Below are 22,805 nucleotides of genomic sequence, written 5' to 3'. Positions count from 1 at the left end.
CATATTTGGACCTGTTTTTATTCCTTCTTGCACCTGACAGGTAAATAATTACCATTGATACCTGTGGTTTTCAGATGTCCCCTCCCTGAATATTTTGGGGGGAGAGGGAGAAAGGAGAGAGAGTATTTTGTCCTTTTCTGCTTTTCTTGCAAAATTGTTTTAGATTTTACAATGTTCTGGGAGGAAATTGTAGTATTATTCAAGAGGATACAAAACCAGATTCACATCTTGGAAGAGGCTCGTTTTATCTGGTCTGGATATCGTGACTGGAGGACTTGTCTCAGTGCTGGCTCCCTTTATTTCTTCTGTCTTTGCCTATCATAGCAGCAGAAACTAAGTACTATGCTGCAGAGAGCTGAGGACACATAGATTTTACAACTAATCAGTGCAACTTTAATCAATTGTAATTTGTACTATTTGTTTATGCCTGTATGCCTTATCATTGGCCAAAGCCCACAGCTGAAGCTTAGTTAGTAGGAAAAACTGCTTTAATTATTTCCTGCTTTGAGTTGGCTCTTCTATTATATAAGAGATCTGAATGGGAAATAGAAGGATGATAGTAGGTGACACAGATTTAGTGTAAGGTTAAAGCCCTGCCTTAAACTTCATATTCCATAATTCATCTGGCCCATTCATCTTCCTTTAACAATTTGTTACATGATGAGTATGAATCATCTCTTCCTTCAACATCTGATTCAAATTCAAATAACCTATTTTAACAAGGAGATAGTAACCTGATGTGAATATCCATATCCAAGACATCCATAGCAGAACATAAATTGAACCTCCACTGTGCAGAAAATCTGAAAAGTATAAACATCCAACTTTTAGTTTACAATGTATACTATGTAAAGGTAAAGGTAAAGGTAAAGGTTTCCCTTGACATTAAGTCCAGTCGTGTCCAACTCTAGGGGGCGGTGCTCATCTCCGTCTCAAAGCCGAAGAGCCGGTGTTTGTCCGTAGACCCTTCCGTGGTCATGTGGCCGGCATGACTAAACGGTTAACTGAAATCATTACAAGTATGAGATGCAATTTTTTTTCTTTTTTCCCACAGATGTGTGTGTGTGTGTGTATATTGTATATATAAATAAGACTACCTAAACAACCTTCAGAAAAGGATCGTTACCTTGTCGTGGTGCTGGAGCTTGAGCACCTCAATGATGCCATGAGCTAAACCATGAAGGGCCACCCAAGGCGGGAAGGTCATGACAGACTAAGTGAAATCCCTGGGGAAGGTAATGGCAACCCACCCCAGTATTCTTGCCATGAAAACTAAATGGATCAGTACAACCAGAGATATGTCGGTATACCATCGGAAGATGAGACCCCCAGGTCGGAAGATGGTCAAAATGCTACTGGGGAGGAACAGAGGATGAGTTCAACTAGCCCCAGATGCGATGACGCAGCTAGCTCAAAGCTGAAAGGACGGCTAGCGGCCGACGGTGCTGGTTGTCATGTTCGCCGTTTCAATGTCTTTGATACATCGTAACGTTCCGCATGTCATTAGCTGGATGCGTGTTTCATCTTTCTAGGGAGGATGGGAGTAGTTATCTTTTGGCTTTGCTTTGGAATGTATTTACATTATCTACTGCGCTCAAGGTTACTTTCCCAGGCTAGCAACTCTGACGATTGCTAGCACCTGTGCCGGGCGGGGCTGTTACGAGGGAGGCGGGATACGTTTGCACCAAGGGTTTAAGTTTGTATTTGGCGCGCTTTTGCTCATTCTCAGCTTTCTCTGTATTTGCCTGTAGTTCTTTAATAAATCAGAATTCATAAAGAAGCCTCTTGTGAGTCTGAGTATATTGGGCTAGGGCAACCATTACATAAAGCTGAGAATCTAAGATCCTAACTCCGCTGGCCCCTGTCCAGGAAAAGACAAGTTGTCTAACCCTGTGAGGGAGAGCGCCAGCGATGACCGAACCCGACATCGTGAGGATGGAAGAAGGGGAACCGGACTCGACCGTGAGGCGGCCTGACCGAACGTCCCAGGGAGGGGAGCTGTCTGCCATCCTAGAAGAGGCGAGCTCCGAGTCGGAGGGTGAAGCCGAGGGTCTGAAAACCGCCCCGGAGACTACCGTAAATTCTCCGGGCGAGCTGGTCACCTGGGATGAGACCCAAGGGGATGCCACGGTGGCGGGGGGCCCATCTTGGAGGCAGAGATACCCATTATCCCCCAACGTGGTGCAGGTGCAGCCAACGGAGGGCTCTCCCACCCCGGATCGGATCCGAGTGCTGGAGTCAAAAATGGACTCGTTAGAAGCTATCCTGAAACAGCTGAGCTTAGATGTGACCTCGTTGCGGGAGGTCCGGGAAGAGTCAAGCCAACGGTATTCAACCCCTTCGTCCCATGTGCAGTCCCCGGAGCAGCGACGGCCAGTGCGGAGACGCGAAGGGGACCAGTCGGTCCAGATGGAAGTCGCGGCATCCCCAGGGCGACCGCCCCGGGCCCCCGCGCCGCCGCGAGCCAGGGAAGCACAAACCCCTGCAGCACCGGCGGCAGGGCGCAGCCCGGCGGGAGGCGGGATGAGAGACTTCCCGGTCAAGTTTGATGGGGACCCGACCAAACTCTCATTTTTCTTGACGAATGCTAAAGCCTACATGGAGGAATGGGGGTCGCTTTTCCAATCGGAAAAGGCAAAGATCATTACCATTGCCACCAAACTGAAGGGGAAGGCGGCAGACTGGTATGTCCAGATGTGCCAGTCGGAAGCGCCTGAACTGGAAAAATTCGATGAGTTCCTCTGGGCATTGAAACAACACTTCGAGGATCCATTGGCGAAAGAGAGGGCAAAGCGAGCCCTGAAGGAACTTAAGCAGGGGTTCAGATCCGTGGCGGATTATGCTTTGGAGTTTAAAGCGCTGGCTGGGAAGGTGGATGACTGGTCCCAAGCTACCATTATCGAGCTATTCAAGGATGGCCTGAATACAGAGGTGCTGCGCTGGTCCTTGGGGAGGGACGACCCATATACGCTGTACGAATGGATCCTGTTGGCGGGGAGGGCTGAACATGCCCACGAGATCTTCGCCCATCGAAAGACCGCCAAATCGGGGCGGGAGGTGAAACCCAGCCGCCCATTGAGCACCGGGGGAAAACCAGGACAACGACCCTGGGACGAAGAGCGAGAGAAGCGGTATGCGAAAGGCCTGTGTCTGAGATGTGGTAAAGAGGGGCATCGAGTGGCGGCGTGCCCGAAGGCAAAGGGAGAGGAACGGCTTGGAAAACTGCCGGCGAAGTCCCCTGCCTTGCCGAGGAAGCAGAAAGCCGCGGTGGCTGAAACCGAGGGAGACGATGCGATGTTCTACGAGGAGGAGGGTGAGCCCGAAATCCTGCAGCCGGCGGGAAACGCCGGCCACCTGCTTTAAAGGGCACCGCAGGGCAGGTGGTGGAAGAAGGGCGCGAGCCTTCATCGGTGAGTGGTAGTTACCGCATTCTCACGGTGAAATTGAAGTTGGGCTCCCAAACCAAGACTGTAGAAGTATGGGCCATGATTGATTCGGGGTGTTCCCGGTGTCTAATGCACACCGATGTGGTAGCGGCTTTGGAGCTACCTACTTTCCCTTTACAACGACCCATCGCCTTTACACAGCTGGATGGGTCCATGGCAGGGGGCAAACCGGTCACCCAGTTCACAGGGCGGGTAGCTTTGCAGCTGGGCAGCCATCGGGAAGATTTGTCCTTCGTCGTGGCTCCAGTAGGTGGTCCCTTGGTGGTGTTGGGGGTGCCCTGGTTGGTGCAGCAAAACCCCCAAATCAACTGGGTTTATTGGACTATCACGTTTAGGGATGGGTTCTACCAGGCGACTGAGGGGAAGGGTGCCCCAGAGGAGATGGTGGGGGTTGCGGCAGCTGCGACTCCGCATTGCCCGGCCCCTCCTTTGGAAGGCTTGCCGGCGGATTACAGGACTTTTGCTGATGTGTTCGGCGAAAAGGAAACCGACCAGTTGCCTCCCCATAGAAAGACGGACTGTGCCATCGAGCTGCTCCCCAACACACAATTGCCCAAGCCAAAGATTTATTCCATGACACAAAAGGAGTTGACTTTGTTGAGAGACTTTGTGGACAAAAATTTGGCGCGCGGATTCATCGAGCCGGCGAATTCACCGGTGGGGGCGCCAGTTCTATTTCGCCCAAAAAAGGATGGGACATTGAGACTTTGTACCGATTTCCGCGGATTAAATGCCGTCTCAATTTCCGACAAATATTCCTTGCCATTGATCAAAGACATGTTGTCACATCTGGCTAAGGGAAAGATCTTCTCTAAACTTGATTTAAGAGAAGCATACTATCGTGTACGAATCAAGGAGGGGGATGAGTGGAAAACCGCATTCAATTGCCCGTTGGGAGCCTTCCAATATAAAGTGTTACCTTTTGGGTTGGCTGGGGCCCCTGGGGTATTTATGCAATTGATCAATGAAGTACTGCATGAACATCTGTTTAAAGGGGTATTGGTGTATTTGGATGATGTACTGATTTATACTGAAACCATGGAAGAGCATGTGGCTCTGGTTAAAAGGGTACTGAGTAAACTCAGATCAGCAGAATTGTATGCCAAACTGTCTAAATGTGCATTTCACCAGACCCAAATTGACTACTTGGGATATAGAATTTCAGATAAAGGCATCGAAATGGACCCTGCCAAGGTGCAGGCTATCATGGACTGGGAAAGCCCCCGCACCCGCAGGCAACTGCAAAGTTTCCTGGGGTTCAGCAACTACTACAGATTGTTCATAAGGGGGTTCGCTGAAATTGCCTTGCCACTCACCGAACTGCTTCGAACCAAGGGTGTGGGAGATACTCGTAGAGTCAAGAATCCAGGGGCGCTGTTGCGCTGGACGCCTGCTTGTCAAACGGCGTTCGAGCGGCTAAAAGCAGCTTTTGTCAAAGAGCCCATTTTACAACATCCTGATCCCTCAAAACCTTTTGTGGTGCAGGCGGATGCATCCGATTATTCCATTGGGGCATTGTTGATGCAGCAAGACGGGACAGGGTGCCTCAAGCCATGTGCCTACTTGTCCCGCAAGTTCTCTGAGACTGAGAGACGTTGGCATGTATGGGAAAAGGAGGCATTTGCAGTAAAAGCCGCATTAGAAGCCTGGCGGCATCTGTTGGAGGGGGCTAATCATCCCTTTGAAGTATGGACTGATCACAAAAATTTAGAGGCTCTTAGTACCCCTCGAAAACTGAGCCCCAAACAAGTTCGGTGGGCTCAATTTTTCAACCGCTTCAATTTTCAGTTGAAATTTATTCCGGGGAAAAGGAATTTCTTGGCTGATGCGTTGTCCAGGCAACCTCAGGACTCCGGGGCAGCGCCAGAAGTGGTCAGCACCCTGTGGACAGCGCCCCAATTGGGTATGCAGGCTGTGACGAGTAGCCAAACACGCGCGCAGCAGCCGCCCACTGCGGACGCCGCCCAGCCGAACGCTTTGTCAATTCCCTCCCAGTTGCAACAAAAGTTTCTAAAAGAACTAAAAACGGATACTTGGTTGCTTGCGAATAAAGACACTGTTACTTTCGACCGAGGCTTCGCTTGGAAATCTAATCGCCTCTATGTCCCTGAAAGCCTCAGAAAAGACGTGTTACTACGTTCACACGATGACAAACTGGCAGGTCACTTCGGGTTTGTCAAAACCTTGCACCTGGTTCGGAGACAGTTTTGGTGGCCCACATTACGTAAGGATGTTAAAGACTACATTGCCTCCTGCACTGTTTGTGCCATGTCTAAACGCAAGGTGGGCAAACCCCAGGGACTGTTGCAGCCGGTGGCTGCTCCTGCTTGCCCCTGGGATGAAATCTCCATGGACTTTATTGTTGAGCTACCACCCAGTCAACGCAAAACTGTCATTTGGGTGGTCAAAGACTATTTTTCAAAACAAGCCCACTTCATCCCTTGCGTGTCCATTCTGTCGGCACGTCAGTTGGCCCGCCTATTTCTTGTACACGTGTACAGGCTACACGGATGTCCCTCACGTTTGATTTCGGACAGGGGCACACAATTTACCTCACAATTTTGGCGGGCATTCCTTAAATTGTTAGGCACGAAGCAAGCCCTGTCCACGGCTTGGCATCCTCAAACGGACGGGGCCACTGAGGCTTTAAATTCTACGCTGGAGCAATACCTCCGAGCTTTTGTGAATTACCAACAGGACAACTGGGTAGACCTCCTCCCTTTTGCTGAAGTTGCGTATAACAATGCAGTGCATCAAAGCACTGGCCAAACCCCATTTCGTGTGGCCCAAGGCAGAGACTTTGTCCCTATCCCTGATCTACCGCAACCTACCGGCGGATCGGCCACTCCGGATAATTGGGCAACGCAATTGGCAGACTCCTGGCCAATGATTCAAAAGGCACTAGCTGATGCACAATTGGATTATAAACAGTACGCTGATCGGAAGCGGGCTCCTCAGCCGGCATTTCAAGTAGGGGACTCGGTTTACCTTTCCACCAAGTTCATAAAGTCCTCACAACCTTCCAAGAAACTGGCTCCTAAATTTGTGGGTCCTTTCCCAATTACCGCTCAAATTAACCCTGTGACTTTTAAACTTGACTTGCCTCATAACCTCAAACGCTTACACCCTGTTTTTCATTGCAGTTTGCTCAAACCGACTATTCCTTCTGACCGCTGGCACCGCCAACCTCCACCTCCAACCCCCATCATGATTGACGGTCAGCAACACTTTGAAGTTAAAGAAATTTTGGACTCTAGACGCCTTCGCAATACTCTCCAATACTTAGTTCGCTGGAAACATTTTCCTCATCCTGAGTGGGTCGCTGCACCAGATGTGGCTTCCCCTGTTCTAGTTGCCCGTTTCCACTCAGCCTATCCCGCTAAACCGGGTCCCTAAGTGCATTTTTAGGGGGGTGGTATGTCATGTTCGCCGTTTCAATGTCTTTGATACATCGTAACGTTTCGCATGTCATTAGCTGGATGCGTGTTTCATCTTTCTAGGGAGGATGGGAATAGTTATCTTTTGGCTTTGCTTTGGAATGTATTTACATTATCTACTGCGCTCAAGGTTACTTTCCCAGGCTAGCAACTCTGATGATTGCTAGCACCTGTGCCGGGCGGGGCTGTTACGAGGGAGGCGGGATACGTTTGCACCAAGGGTTTAAGTTTGTATTTGGCGCGCTTTTGCTCATTCTCAGCTTTCTCTGTATTTGCCTGTAGTTCTTTAATAAATCAGAATTCATAAAGAAGCCTCTTGTGAGTCTGAGTATATTGGGCTAGGGCAACCATTACACTGGTGGTGAATGGCGAATCCGATGTTCTAAGGATCAACACACCATTGGAACATGGAATGTAAGATCTATGAGCCAGGGCAAATTGGATGTGGTTACTGGTGAGATGTCAAGATTAAAGATAGACATTTTGGGCGTCAGTGAACTGAAATGGACTGGAATGGGCCACTTCACATCAAATGACCACCAGATCTACTACTGTGGACAAGAGGACCACAGAAGAAATGGAGTAGCCTTCATAATTAATAGTAAAGTGGCTAAAGCAGTGCTTGGATACAATCCAAAAAACAATAGAATGATCTCAATTCGAATTCAGGGCAAGCCATCTAACATCACAGTGATCCAAATATACGCCCCAACCACAGATGCTGAAGAAGCTGAAGTAGAGCAGTTCTATGAGGATCTGCAGCACCTACTGGACGACACACCTAAAAGAGACGTTATTTTCATCATGGGAGACTGGAATGCTAAGGTGGGCAGTCAAATGACACCTGGAATTACAGGTAAGCATGGCCTGGGAGAACAAAACGAAGCAGGACATAGACTGATAGAATTTTGCCAAGACAACTCACTCTGCATAACAAACACTCTCTTCCAACAACCTAAGAGACGGCTTTATACATGGACTTCACCACATCGACAACACCGAAATCAGATTGACTACATCCTTTGTAGCCAAAGGTGGCGGACATCTATACAGTCGGTAAAAAACAAGACCTGGAGCTGACTGTAGTTCCGATCACGAACTTCTTCTTGCACAATTTAGGATCAGACTAAAGAGATTAGGGAAGACCCACAGATCAGCTAGATAGGAGCTCACTAATATTCCTAAGGAATATGCAGTGGAGGTGAAGAATCGATTTAAGGGACTGGACTTAGTAGATAGGGTCCCGGAAGAACTATGGACAGAAGTTTGCAACATTGTTCAGGAGGTGGCAACAAAATACATCCCAAAGAAAGAGAAAACCAAGAAGGCAAAATGGCTGTCTGCTGAGACACTAGAAGTAGCCCAAGAAAGAAGGAAAGCAAAAGGCAACAGTGATAGGGGGAGAGATGCCCAATTAAATGCAAAATTCCAGAGGTTAGCCAGAAGAGATAAGGAATTATTTTTAAACAAGCAATGCGCGGAAGTGGAAGAAGACAATAGAATAGGAAGGACAAGAGACCTCTTCCAGAAAAGTAGAAACATTGGAGGTAAATTCCAGGCCAAAATGGGTATGATCAAAAACAAAGATGGCAAGGACCTAACAGAAGAAGAAGAGATCAAGAAAAGGTGGCAAGAATATACAGAAGACCTGTATAGGAAGGATAACAATATCGGGGATAGCTTTGACGGTGTGGTCAGTGAGCTAGAGCCAGACATCCTGAAGAGTGAGGTTGAATGGGCCTTAAGAAGCATCGCTAATAACAAGGCAGCAGGAGACGATGGCATCCCAGCTGAATTGTTCAAAATCTTGCAAGATGATGCTGTCAAGGTAATGCATGCTATATGCCAGCAAATTTGGAAAACACAAGAATGGCCATCAGATTGGAAAAAATCAACTTATATCCCCATACCAAAACAGGGAAACACTAAAGAATGTTCAAACTATTGAACAGTGGCACTCATTTCACATGCCAGTAAGGTAATGCTCAAGATTCTGCAAGGTGGACTTGAGCAATTCATGGAGCGAGAACTGCCAGATGTACAAGCTGGTTTTAGAAAAGGCAGAGGAACTAGGGACCAAATTGCCAATATCCGCTGGATCATGGAAAAAGCCAGGGAGTTTCAGAAAAACATCTATTTCTGTTTTATTGACTATTCTAAAGCCTTTGACTGTGTGGACCATAACAAATTGTGGCAAGTTCTTAGTGGTATGGGGATACCAAGTCATCTTGTCTGCCTCCTGAAGAATCTGTATAACGACCAAGTAGCAACAGTAAGAACAGACCACGGAACAACGGACTGGTTTAAGATTGGGAAAGGAGTACGGCAGGGCTGTATACTCTCACCCTACCTATTCAACTTGTATGCAGAACACATCATGCGACAAGCTGGCCTTGAGGAATCCAAGGCTGGAGTTAAAATCGCTGGAAGAAACATTAACAATCTCAGATATGCAGATGATACCACTTTGATGGCTGAAAGCGAAGAGGAACTGAGGAGCCTTATGATGAAGGTGAAAGAAGGAAGTGCAAAAGCTGGCTTGCAGCTAAACCTCAAAAAAACCAAGATTATGGCAACCAGCTTGATTGATAACTGGCAAATAGAGGGAGAAAATGTAGAAGCAGTGAAAGACTTTGTATTTCTAGGTGCGAAGATTACTGCAGATGCTGACTGCAGTCAGGAAATCAGAAGACGCTTAATCCTTGGGAGAAGAGCAATGACAAATCTCAATAAAATAGTCAAGAGCAGAGACATCACGCTGACAACAAAGGTCAGCATAGTTAAAGCAATGGTGTTCCCTGTAGTAACATATGGCTGCGAGAGCTGGACCATGAGGAAGGCTGAGAGAAGGAAGATTGATGCTTTTGAACTGTGGTGTTGGAGGAGAATTCTGAGAGTGCCTTGGACTGCAAGATCAAACCAGTCCATCCTCCAGGAAATAAAGCCAGACTGCTCACTTGAGGGAACGATATTAAAGGCAAAACTGAAATACTTTGGCCACATAATGAGAAGGCAGGACACCCTGGAGAAGATGCTGATGCTAGGGAGAGTGGAGGGCAAAAGGAAGAGGGGCCGACCAAGGGCAAGGTGGATGGATGATATTCTAGAGGTGATGGATTTGTCCCTGGGGGAGCTGGGGGTGTTGATGACCGACAGGAGATTCTGGCGTGGGCTGGTCCACGAAGTCACGAAGAGTCGGAAGCGACTGAACGAATAAACAACCTAAACAACAAAAACTTTTGCATCCCACAGGCTGGCTCCAAAGAAAACATTTACATGAGAGAAGAAAACATATTCATGATGTTTCTTACTGAAGGAAGGACAAGGCTGACTTGGAACCAGACCCTGATGGAGTAACAATCCTTTGCACACAGCTCTTGGCCAGAAAAGACAAGTACTTATTGGCTGGTATTTTTTTTTTTGCAAGCTCCTAAACTTGCTACCATGTAAACAAATCTGTTCTCATGATGTTGCGGGGGGCAGGGGGTGGCTGTTGGATATGTTTACATGTGCGAGTGTTGCTGGCTGAATTCACCATCTTGTCTTTTTTATCTTTATTGTCTTTTTTTTTTTGCTTTGTCTTGTTTTGTTGTGAACAGTCCAGGTGATGCCTAAATGGAATAAACTGAATTGAACTGATGTCCAATATCTGAATAAATCTGAACATGGTAAGAACAGGTGCCTGATGGACCCAGTGCAGTTTCAGAGGGAGCTTGGTGCTTTTTCTGAAGCTCTGGCACATGGTTCAGCTGATACCCTTGTTCAGCTTGCAATGAGCAGGTGATGGGGGCGCTGGACTGAATTGCACCTATGCAGACTCTCTGTGCACGTGGATCTCATAGAGCACCATGGTTACCAAGCAGCTCTGAGAGATGAAGCAACACAAGAGACACCTTGAGCACCACTGGAGAAAGACAAAGAGTGACGTCAACCAAGCACAGGTAAGAGCCTTCATTAGAACTTACCTTGTGACAGTAAGGGTGGTGAAGTGCAATTACTCCTCTAACCTTATTGTGTCTGCAGATAGCTGCCCAGCGGCCCTGTTTCAGGTGACCAGGAGGAGCCAGGGGAGCTCTTACAGGGCCACCATGAAGAATATTCTCAGCATCTGCTAGACAAACTCTCTTGACTTCACTCAGGATTAGACTCTGGCTGGGCAGATCCATTAGAAGTGACTGAGCCCTATTATCTGGGAGGAGTTTGAGTCGGTTGGTCCTGAGGAAGTGGATAGGGTCCTCATGGCTGTGAGTTTGGCCACCTATATTCTGGACCCATGCCCCTCTTGGTTGGTTAAGGCCTCCTGAGAGGTGGCATCTGGTTGGGTCCAAGCTGTGGTTAATGCCTCTTTGCAGGAGGGGGTGGTACTGCCTGTCTTGAAGGAGGCACTGGTGCACCCCCTTCTCATGAGGCCATCCTTGGACCCAACAGTTCTTGACAACTTTTGTCCAGTCTCCAACCTTCCCTTCTTAGGGAAGGTTGTAGAGAGGGTGGTTGGCACTCAGCTACAGAGGGACCTAATATCCAACAGGCCTCTACCCGTCTATCCTTTTGGAGAGCACTTGGTTTTAAGTGCTCTTCAATGCCTTCCCCCAGGCATTGGGATAGGGTGATGGCAGGGTTGGATGAGAATGTGGGTGCATTAGAGAAGTGTGGCTGCGGTGCCAGGTTTTTTTATTTCTATTTCTATTTCTAAAATTTATCACCGCCCATCTCCCCGGAAAAGGGACTCTGGGCAGTTTACAATAAAACATGTATAAAAAGCCATATAAAACTATAGAATAAATATAATACAAAATAAAATATAAGTATGGTGGAACCCGATGGCTAAAAGTTCTCTATGACCCACAAGCTGAACAGGGCCACTCTAAGGAACTAGCCATCCCCAGGAGGGACTATTCTCCCTCCCACCTCAGGCACAGTGACAAAACCAGGTCTTTAATTGTTTTCTAAAGTCCAGGAGGGAGGGGGCCAACCTCACTTCCGGGGGAAGGATAGTCCAAAGGGCGGGAGCTGTTGCAGAGAAGGCCCACCTCCTGGACCCCGCCAGATGGAATTCTCTTGCAGACGGGGTCTGTAGCATGCCCTCTCTGCATGACCGGGTGGGATGGGTTGATGTAGTGGGGATGAGACAGTCCCTTAGGTAGCCTGGACCCATGCCATGTAGGGCTTTAAAGGTAGTAACCAACACCTTGAATTGGACCCAGAAGCATACTGGCAACCAATGCAGCTCACGGAGCAAAGGAGTAACGCGCTGATCTTGAGGCACCTAAGATCACCCGTGCGGCTGCATTTTGCACCAGCTATAGCTTCCGGATACTCTTCAAGGGTAGCCCCATGTAGAGCGCATTGCAGTAGTCTATATGGGAGATAACCAGGGCAAGAGTGACTGTTCAAAGGGCCTCTCGCTCCAGGAAGGTATGTAACTGGCACACAACACGAAGTTGCGCAAAGGCTCTCCGAGCCACAACTGCCACCTGCTCTTTGAGCAGGATTTGTGAGTCCAGGAGAACCCCCAAGTTATGCACTGGGTCTGTCTGGGGCAGTGCGACCCCATCCAGAACTAAAGATGACAATTTCCCAGATACCAAGGAGTCATTAATCCACAGCCACTCCATTTTACCAGGGTTCAATTGCAACCTGTTGTCCCCTATCCAGGCCCCCATGGCCCCCAGGCACTCGGAAAGGGTGGTCACGGCATCACTTACTTCACCTGGGATGGAGATGTATAATTGAGTATCATCAGCATATTGATGATACCTCACCCTGTAGTGATGGATGATCTCACCCAGTGGTTTCATGTAGATGTTAAAAAGGAGCGGAGAGAGTACCGAGCCCTGCGGCACCCCACAAAGTAGGGGCCGCGGGCTGGATCTCTCGCTCCCTATCAACACCGACTGAGACTGACCCTGGAGAAAGGAGGAGAACCAGCGCAGAACCATGCCAGTGCAGAACCACATTGTTTTATTGGTTGTAAGCTGCCCAGAGTTGTTTTAAGATGGGCAGCTATATAAATGTTATAAACAAATAAACAAATCAGACCAATCAATCTTAGGCATGTTTTATACTAGAATCAAAAGGTTTGTGAGGTGACAAGTTGGTCATTTGGTAGTGCTCTAAACCAGAAAGAAGGAAACCACTATATGGTTGAGCAATATACTGTATATGAACAAGAAAAAACCCTCTAAATATATATGGGTGTAATATCAGTCTTTTTTTAAAAAAATCTCTTCTTGTTCTTCTGGGTTCTTCTTTTGCTATTTACACATCCATGCTAAAGAAGGCAGGCCTTCTCTGCAACAGCTCCTGCCCTTTGGAACATCCTTCCCCCGGAAGTGAGGTTAGCCCCCTCCCTCCTGGACTTCAGAAAACAGCTGAAGACCTGGTTTTGCCACCAGGCTTAGAGTAGGGAGAGGAAGAGCCATTCTTGGGGATGGTTGGTTCTCTAGTCCTACCGTGACCAGTTTTATCCCCTTATGGGTGGAATTCAATCTGCCATTACTTGGATTTTATCCCATTTTATATTTATTGATTACTGGCATTATTTATGATTTTATTGAATTTTAAATTGTTCTTATTGTGAACCACCCAGGGTCCCCCGTGTGGGGGAGATGGTCATAAAAATGTGATCAAATAAATAAATAAATCATAAAAATTCATTACTAGTAAGCTTTAAAATCTGCTATTTTATATCAATTCCATTTGCAGAAAGAAAGGAAAAAAGAACTAGAAGAGAGTATTTCCTTAGGACTGAAATAAACTTGATTTCTTGACAAGAATATGCTAATATTCCCATCTTCTGTTGATATATACTTGAATTTATTATGTGGATTTATATAGTTCATAAACTATCCTCTGTTTTGTCTACAACACAAATAGAGCTTACAAAATTTAGATCTATGTGCTGACAATAAAAAAGTACTGTTTACTGATAAATGCAATATTCTTACAAAAATAAAAAACAATTGTTTTTGCAAAAAAGTCTTACCATGTTTCTAATCCTCATAGGACACATTTCAATGAAGGACTGCTTCTAAATATGGAGGCAGAAGCAAACATTTTAAACAGTTTTTCTGTCTTCACATATTGTTTACTTCATAAAAGCAATAAAAACTTTAATCCAATGATTTTATTAAGATTCCAAAGAAGGGCAATAGGGTTAGAAAATGCCTGTAATTACAACAGTAGCTGGATTCACCCACCATATTAAATCAAAATCAAATCATGTTATGGCTTAGTGGGAAGTGTTAACCCATCTGGTATAAATAAACATCAGATCTGATTTTGATCCTTAGCATTTTGTTGATTATGAATTAGTATGAGTTACAGAAAGGCTTTGGGGCCTCGAGGATGGAATGGATCCCTCCAGTAGTGGAATGTTAGTTTGGTTTAGTGTTACTCCAGTGCTAAGGCCTTTTTGTTCTTATGGTTATTGAATCATTTTAAAGATCTTATTACCGAATGAGTACATAAGCTTCCAGAATCAACTGTCACTGGAGCAGCCTAGTAAAATAAACAACATTTTAAAAAAACCTCACGGAAACATAGCAATGTCCCTCCACTATCTTAGCTCCTCTAAGACAGGTCCCTAATTATCTTTGAGCCATCTAACCTCCAAGTCTGCAAGAGTGTCATTGCCACTGACTGAGGATCAGCAAATAGAGTAATGTAAAAATGCAAGACTCTGCCTCAGCTTCTTTAGAAATTAGCGGCAGGCTTTGAGAGGGACTTCCAGCTACTCATACTACAAAAGCTCAGTCCAATACCAGTAGAATAGTGGAGGAAGATAGCCAGTCATGCATGGAGGAGCTGAAATTAAAACAGTTTGGTGGAGTGAGAAACAAGACACAGCTAAGTAAGGAGTAGCAGAGCCTTACAGCCTCACAAGCCTTCCAAAGATGCAGACCAGGTCTTACAGGTCTTTAATATTTACTATCTCTGTCTCCCTTTAGGTACAGATGGGTTGAATCACCTTCACAGATACAACATAAACTTGTATACTATGTAGGAACTTCAATATTATCATCACTGTAAGGGAGTGAGTTACTGTGTAAGATGGATAGCAATGGGAAATTACTAGAACAGTTTCATGGTTCTCCTTAATAACAGTACCCTTACATGTACAATTTTCTCCAAGATAGCCTCATGAGAAGTGATGTCACATCTAGTGATGAAGCAGGCAAACTTAAAAAAGGCAAACTGACATCTCATTAGACAGAAATAGATTGTTTGAGACTTCTGAGTGAATAGACTGATCCAGAATAATGTTCTAAATGTTTGTTGTATAATAGAATTACTGCAGCCAATCAACCTTACCTACAGGGAAGCCTATATAAACAAAAAAGGAACTTTGGATCCGTGAAAGACTGCTGAATGTTAAATGATGTGAATGTTTAGCAGACTGCTGACTGATAAAGTGATGCCGGAGTGTAATCCTGCATGTCAAGACTTAAGCAAACACTGGCAAGTTATGTTCTCCTGCAATGTAAGTGCTGGAAAGTTCTAATTAGGAGAACTGTTAGAAAGGCTGAAATAAATAGTTGGAGACAATTTTGTGGAAAATTTCAGATAAATAAGGAATTTGAATGGAATCAGAACTCAGAAGAATAATATATTCAAACTGATACTAGAAGGTTAGTCTTTATGCTTCACTAATATGAGTAAAACTGAGCCCTGGCAGATGCTTTCAGGCATTAACAGTCCATAAAAATTGCTGAGAAAGTTTTAGGCAATGGCAATTCCCATTTTCAAGCTCCTTTGCATGACAATTTTTTGGGAAAAGATGATGTCTTGAATGTGGATTTCTCTATGCAGGAAATGAAACTATGTGATGTTTGTAGGCTGGAAGAAACAGTCAGTCATGTCCTTTGGGACTGTTTGCTATTGGACCTTTGATACGTCATTTGATCCTGTTCTGTGTGTGTTTCTTTGGACTTACTATATAGCATCTTTGGACTGTAGCCTTGGTTTAGTTGTAACTTTGTAAACCTGACTTGGTTAATCGATTATGCTCTGTTGCCTGCATCACCCTGGACAGAAAACAGTGTTCTGGGAACCAACAAATAGGGTATGAGCGTCTTCTTTGTCTCTACTACTGCATATTCAGAAAGACACTTTTTCTAAATATAGGGGAAATATGGAATTCCCATTTTGACCATAGTGAAAAAATGGGATTAGGATTGAATATAGATAAGACCAAAGTAATGTCAACAGGTACAGCAACTCAGCCTTAGAACTGACAATGAAGATATTGAAGTGCTGATAGAGTTCTGTCTTTTAGGATCAACTGTCAAAAGAACCAGCAGTAAAGAAGTATGTTGCAGACTACCAGTTAGTACAGTAGCAATGAAAGCTTGGAAAAGATATTCAGATGTCTATACCCAAAAGGATCAGAATTGTGCAGGCAATGGTTTTCCCTGTGATGCTGTTATGGAGGAGAAAGTTGGATTTTGAAGAAGTAGGATAGAAAAAAAATGGATACTTTTGAACTTTGATGTGGGAGAAGATTCCTGAGAGTACCACAGAGAGCCAAGAAAACAAACAAATCAATCCAGAGTTTGCACTCAAGGCACAAATGACCAGGCTCAATTTATTATATTTTGGATATATTATATGAAGGCTTATAGCCTCATGTGGCACAGAGTGGTAGGTGGCAGTATTCAAACTGAAACTCTCCCCAGGACCTGAGTTCAGTCCCAGCGGAAGCTGGATTCTCGGGTAGCCAGCTCAGGTTGACTCAGCCTTCCACCCTTCCCAGGTCGGTAAAATGAGTCCCCAGCTTGCTGGGGAAGGTGACGACTGGGGAAGGCAACAGCAAACCACCCTGATATAGTCTGCCAAGAAAACGTCGCAAAAGCTGCATCCCCCCAAAGGGTCAGACATGACCTGGTGCTTGCACAGGGGACCTTTCACCTTTCACCTATATGAAGACTTAGCTCTCTTGAGAAATCTGTAAGGAAGGTGGAAGGAAAGAGAAGAAGAAGATGACCAACAGCTAGGACGACTCAATTAAATTGGGTGATGGTGCACCATTAGAAGACCTGAAAGGCCAGGTTGGGGACAGATTGTCTGGAGAAGGTCTATGTAGTTGCTAAGAGTTGACATTGACTTGAATCAAATAAAAATCAAAGATTCAATTCAGATCAAAATATTTATCTGAGTCATTGACCAGCATAGCATTATATAATTAACCCAACAGTTTGATTAGAACAGTCAAAACTAGAAACACTGGACTGGAATATAAGCTCAGTCAGATAACAGAGTAAGAAAAAATGTTTATTTCTGCCAATACTATCAAGACTAAAAAAACTACTGTTGTTAGTACTATTATAATTCTAATTCCCTTTAAACCTATATTTATGCCTATAGACTGATGGCTGGACAAGGTTGAGTCATGGCAACTGTATTTCTTTCTTTTTTGGTAGAAACGTTTTGCTGCATGTCCAAGCTGGACAAGCAGCGAAACATTTCTACCAAAACAGAAAGAAATCCAGTTGCCATGACTCAACCACAGACAATTCCACCTGGATGACAGTAGGATCTTCATCGACCTACTGTGCTATTGTGTTGCTAGTTTTATAAGGACATTAGAGTCCATTTTATTTACCCTCATTTGATAAAATATCCAAACCGTACTGATTTATTTTACACACATCTCCTCTTATCTATTAGTCAGAGTCTATCCTTCTGGAGATTGCCAAATTTCTTTATGCTGCTGGTAAAGTGATTGATCCTCCACCTTCATAAATATAGAAATGTTAGATTTAAGTCTTTCTTCTCTGTTTATATATCTTAGGTCTAACCACCAGTCTATAGGCATAAATATAATAATCTTGTGCTTCAAAATGTGGCTGAAAAAATGTCATGAAGCCTATAGGAAATCTTTAAAAAATACTGACAAGTAATTGAAAACACTATATACTATATGTATCAACTGTCATTATGAAAAAACATCAACTACAGGTGAATTTCTCCAAAGGCAACTAACATTATATATGCTTTACAACCCTTTGTCTTGCAGCATAATTATATAGAAGAACAGCTTTTTTTCATTACACCTACCTGAATAACTTCATAAAGGTGCATAGTTACATTCCCAAACAGCCTTGGAAAGTCTTTTGGACCTTCAAATCCCACCAACTCTAAAACAATCCTATTCCTAGGATCACTCTTCTGCTTTGGAACCTGAAAATCAAAATATGGAGCAAACATGTTTACAATGAAAAAAAAAGAAAAAAGAAAACATACATCAATATTGCCGACTTGCAGCAGTTAACTGCAACAGATATCAGTTTATCAATGTGATTGACAACTGTCTGTTCTTAGAGCTCTCATTGGGCTTCTAATTAAAAAAAATGTAAGGTCCAATCCTCTGTCCCTTTTCTTTAGTTATAGGTAGTAGGTTTTGGATTTCATTCAGTGGAACTGCAGGGAACCTATCTTCTCCCTAATCTACTTTCTCTGAAAAGGGGAAGAAGTAAGGGTGTTCAGCATTTGGGAGTATGCAGCACTTGGAGAATGTCTGTTGCCCACAACTCTTGTAAGTCCTGTGATTTATCTGCACAACAGGCAGAACAAGTGTGGACACCTATTGCTGTCTGTTGCTCAAGTAGCCAGTTCAACTTTCTCCAGGCTGGAACTAAAGAGCTGGGTAGGCCTGAACTTCTGAACCCAACTATAAGTATCTCTCTAAAGCTGAAGAATGGATGCAAATCTGGAAATCATGATTCTTGCAAAGGCCAGTGGGGCTCCAAGCCTAAAGGAAAGAATGGGGAACTCCGTTGTAGAAGACTTGCATAGTAATAAGCACCCACAGTCAAAACAGCAATATCACTGCAAAGTTATATGCCTTCTGTATATTTTCTATCACACCACAGCCCTGTTAAGATATTGCTTTTTTACTATTAGCTAAAGGCAGAATTTATAAAAACTTATTTCATATAAGCATTTAATAGAGCACTGTACTAATCACCAAGATCCTCCTCATTAGAAACCGTATTTAGCAAAGTGCCTAGCAACATTAATTTTTTCCTCCCTGCAATTCAGGCTATTTGACTGATTCATGGTAAGCATAATTCATAGGAGGAGGATTAGATGAATGGGCTATTATCTGGGCCACAAACAGCCGACAATTGCCCCACCATCTGATTTCTTCTCCTTTATTTCTATAGTGAAATATCACCATATCACTGGGCAGTCTCATATCCACTAGATATCTTTTGCAACAGTTCCCAGTCTCTTGCCATTAGCCACTAAGTGTATGTGGGGAGGACGGGGGAGAGAAGAAGTGACAAATGCATGTCATGATGCCACAAAGTAATCCCTATGACTGATGAACTTGTGTGTGACATTGGAATGAAAATATGAATGGGTGGATTTGGCATCTTGACATCATGCTGCAATTTCCATTGTATTTTTATTATTGCAGTAATGCCCATATGGAGGGTATGAGGGTACCTATTCCTGCTAGCATTAAACAAAAAAGAAGAAAAGAGGAAACAATGCCTTCCACTTGCAGGAACAGAAATTTGCAGTGGAGCAATTGAAAAAAATCTGTTCAAATAATAATTAATAGGCTAATTAGAACTAGATTATATTGCTGTGAAAAAAATGTACATTGCCAGTTTGCTACCAAGCTAAATGTAGAAGTATTTAGGTTTTCATATAAAGCATTACAGTATATGGCTATGATTGAAAAGCTTTCTTCTTATGAATGTTACCTATGGATATATGATAAACAGATTATTTCTTAAAAGATGATTGAATAAAAGAATAAACATATAAACAGACAAGAAAAGAATAAACAGATAAGAAAAGAATAAACAGACATACCTTTACAGAAAAATATCTCACATCTCCGAAATAAATTGCATTCATCCTTTTGGTCCTGAAGTGTGCTCTGTACACTTGGGGGTTTGTGCATTTCATGATTTTATCAATACTAATGCGAATCAGCAAGTAGGTGTCACGTTTAACATTGACTGAGAGCCCTATGTTAAGGAAGCATGGGTCTTTCTGGTCAGGAAATTATAATAAAACAAGATGACCACATAACATAAGAATTCAGACTATGCTATGAAATGTAGTTAGGTTTCTATATATTCAATTCTCATTCATAGTGATGGAAAATAAAGTCTAAAAATAAAACAAATGAGAATTTTTTAAAATCTGATTTCCCAGTGTTATGTGGAACAGCACTTGAGAGGCTCCAAATTTGGTTGGAACAGTAGCTGTATTCACATATCACACTAAGCCATGATTTATTGAACAAGTCAAAAACCTAGGACTATCATACTGTATCTGGGCCGTAAAAATCCAGTCAAAAATCTACCTTGGCAGAAAAAAGAAACAGAAAACTTTAGTACTTTGCTACCATCTAATGATTGTCTGTATTGATACTGTAACCTTAAACAAACCATTGTCAGTCTTGTCAGATAAGCAAGCTGAATGAAGTAAATTCCTGGTTTGTTGCCCTGCACATTTTGGATTAATAAGAGTTTTTGACAAGATACTAAATAATCCAGGAAACAACAAATTGACATCAAACTAAGCCACAGTTGTGATAAATGAACAAACCACTCTTTCAAATATGGTTTACAATTAAACCATGAGTTAGTCGTATATTCAGCAATTAAAAATACTGATGTTTGAAAGGAAACAACAGGACTATTACTATCTTTAAGTCTATTAAACAATAAGACTGTGTAGTATATTATGAAGACAGGAAAAAACAGATTTGAACTTTGGGGGAATATATTTGCATGTCAGTTTATCAAAGATGTTTTTAATACAATGTCTCAAAAGTATTCTACATTCACTACAATGTTGTGAGCTTGTCAACAATAATATGTATAATTTAATCTTGGTCTCCTTACAGGTACATATATCCTGCTGCTTCTACTGCACTATATGTGTCTACAGCCACAGCAACACTGATACTACATTCATGAACTTCTCACATCATGTCTAGTTATATACTAAGAAAATGCAGTTGTCAGTCAGCTGCAAGCACTACGGGAAAAAAGATACATCTGGCGGTGAAATCTTTGCACTGTTTCACATTAATTGCCAGCAAGCCAGCCTGTTGAAATAGTAAATATCTAATAACAATTATATTCATTTCATTATAGAATCACGTGCAAACCTGGAAAGTGTATTTAGCTGTCGGCACTCTGAGAAAGAAAATTGCTACTTTAACATCACCCAGGAAACAAAAAACCAGCATAAGCCTTGAGCCTATAACAGCCTACTTAGGATAGAATATTCTGACTTAGAATCTTAGGGGTGGAAGTCTCCTAGTCCAGCCCTCTGCCAGGGCAGGAATCCTCATACCACTCCAGACAAATGGCTATCCAATGTTTTCCTGAAAACCTCCAGCAATAGAGCACACTCATAGCTTCAGGAGGCAGGCTATTCACTGCTTAATAGTTCTCACAGCCAGGAAATTCCTCCTTATTTCAAGACTTGCTGTACCAGAGGGTCACAGATCATAATGGAATACCAAGTCTGCAGTTCCTTTATATCTCCATCATAGGCAGATATGCTAATCTAGTATAAGGGGCAATACAATCTTCTTTGGGTTGACCTTGACTCCTGGGGACTTTGGACACATCTGTGTAGTTTTCTTGGCAACTTTACAGAAGTGATTTGCCACTGCCACCTTTTGGGATACGTTTTAGACTTCACAGTCTGTCCTTCAACTGTGGTATTCCCAAGGGGTCTCCCATTCAGATACTGGGAGGCCTGACTCTGCAGAACTTCTGAACCCAAACAAGGTTAGCTGAGTGCTGCCAGCTGCTGAGATCTAAAGTATGTAGGCACAGGCCATTAACATTTGTACTCAACTCTAGAACAAATTAAGTTTAAAGGTTTTAGGATGAGAATAGGTTCATACAACAGATGTGATGTTTCACAATGACATCTCCCACCATTAGTCATCAAAATACATTTGCAGTCTTAAAGCAGTTGATTAGCAATAAAATGCATTGCATGACATTGAAAAAAAACTTAATCTACATACCACATCACCACAAGGAATTAAATTATGGACATCAGTGGACATTTGAGTTGTTGTATCTTCATGTACCTTCTGATTTCTCATCAACATCTATAAAAAGGGATAAATTAGGCTCTGTAATTTGGACAAATCATAGCTACTGGAACCTGAAAATGAAAAATGAAAATGAAAAAAGTGCTAAAAATCAGGCCAAAGAGCCATGAATTGTGAGGAAACTCATTGCAGCTCTTCCATCAGCATGTACCTCAACTTGCATGCTGAATGAGATTCTCTTTCTTGAAGGAAAGAGACAATGCAATTTGCTTGGATGAAACACTTCATCTTGCCTTGCAGTGCCTCTGGCCTTCCTGTCACCAAGCTGTGAAAGCTGCAGTACATGCTGTTGCAGGAACTGCAAACCTGCAAAGAGATTCTTTAATAACTCCCCAGAGGCATAAAGATTCCTCTTTGTCATCCTAGCAGCACAAAATCCAGAGGTGCTTTGAACAACACAGACTGCTTCATGGAGGCCAATCACACTGCCTCATTGCTTCAACAAAAAGAATCAGATGAGATCCATGGTGCACGGCTTTTTTTGGGGGTGAATTGAAGTCATCTTACATAGGCCTGGCAGATAGTTCAATAAAAAATATCAACCTAGCATGCAGCAAGAAAGAAAGAAAATCAATTTCATGTTCTTCATGTCAAGAAACTAGCCCTCCTCAAACATTACCAATCCATAATTCCATATACACATCTATGCATTCACAGTTGAAATACTGAACATTTTTATAATTATTACACCCTAAAAAGGATAAAAAAGGATGTGCAACCAGAACATGGAATGTGAGAAGTGTGAACAAAGGAAAACTTTAAACTGCCAAAGTGGATAAGAAGTGCATTAAATGGAATGTCTTAGGAATGAGTAAA

General features: G+C 43.5%; 1 protein-coding gene across 1 annotated transcript in view; it reads right to left on the bottom strand.

Annotated features, from left to right (window-relative positions):
• LOC134507371 (cation channel sperm-associated targeting subunit tau-like) overlaps positions 1-22,805 on the bottom strand; it is a 30,380-nt gene that overhangs the window by 920 nt on the left and 6,655 nt on the right. Inside the window, exons 2-7 of the mRNA XM_063317986.1 lie at positions 21,900-21,986; positions 20,909-20,960; positions 19,712-19,860; positions 17,942-18,064; positions 13,869-13,913; positions 735-803 (exon numbers count right to left, since the gene is read on the bottom strand). Coding sequence (XP_063174056.1) covers positions 735-803; positions 13,869-13,913; positions 17,942-18,064; positions 19,712-19,860; positions 20,909-20,960; positions 21,900-21,986 — 525 coding nt within the window. The remainder of the gene's footprint in view (positions 1-734; positions 804-13,868; positions 13,914-17,941; positions 18,065-19,711; positions 19,861-20,908; positions 20,961-21,899; positions 21,987-22,805) is intronic.

The sequence above is a fragment of the Candoia aspera genome, chromosome 1, assembly GCF_035149785.1.
Source record: "Candoia aspera isolate rCanAsp1 chromosome 1, rCanAsp1.hap2, whole genome shotgun sequence".
Classification (NCBI taxonomy): domain Eukaryota; kingdom Metazoa; phylum Chordata; class Lepidosauria; order Squamata; family Boidae; genus Candoia; species Candoia aspera.
This window is presented reverse-complemented; position numbering and strand designations above follow the sequence as displayed.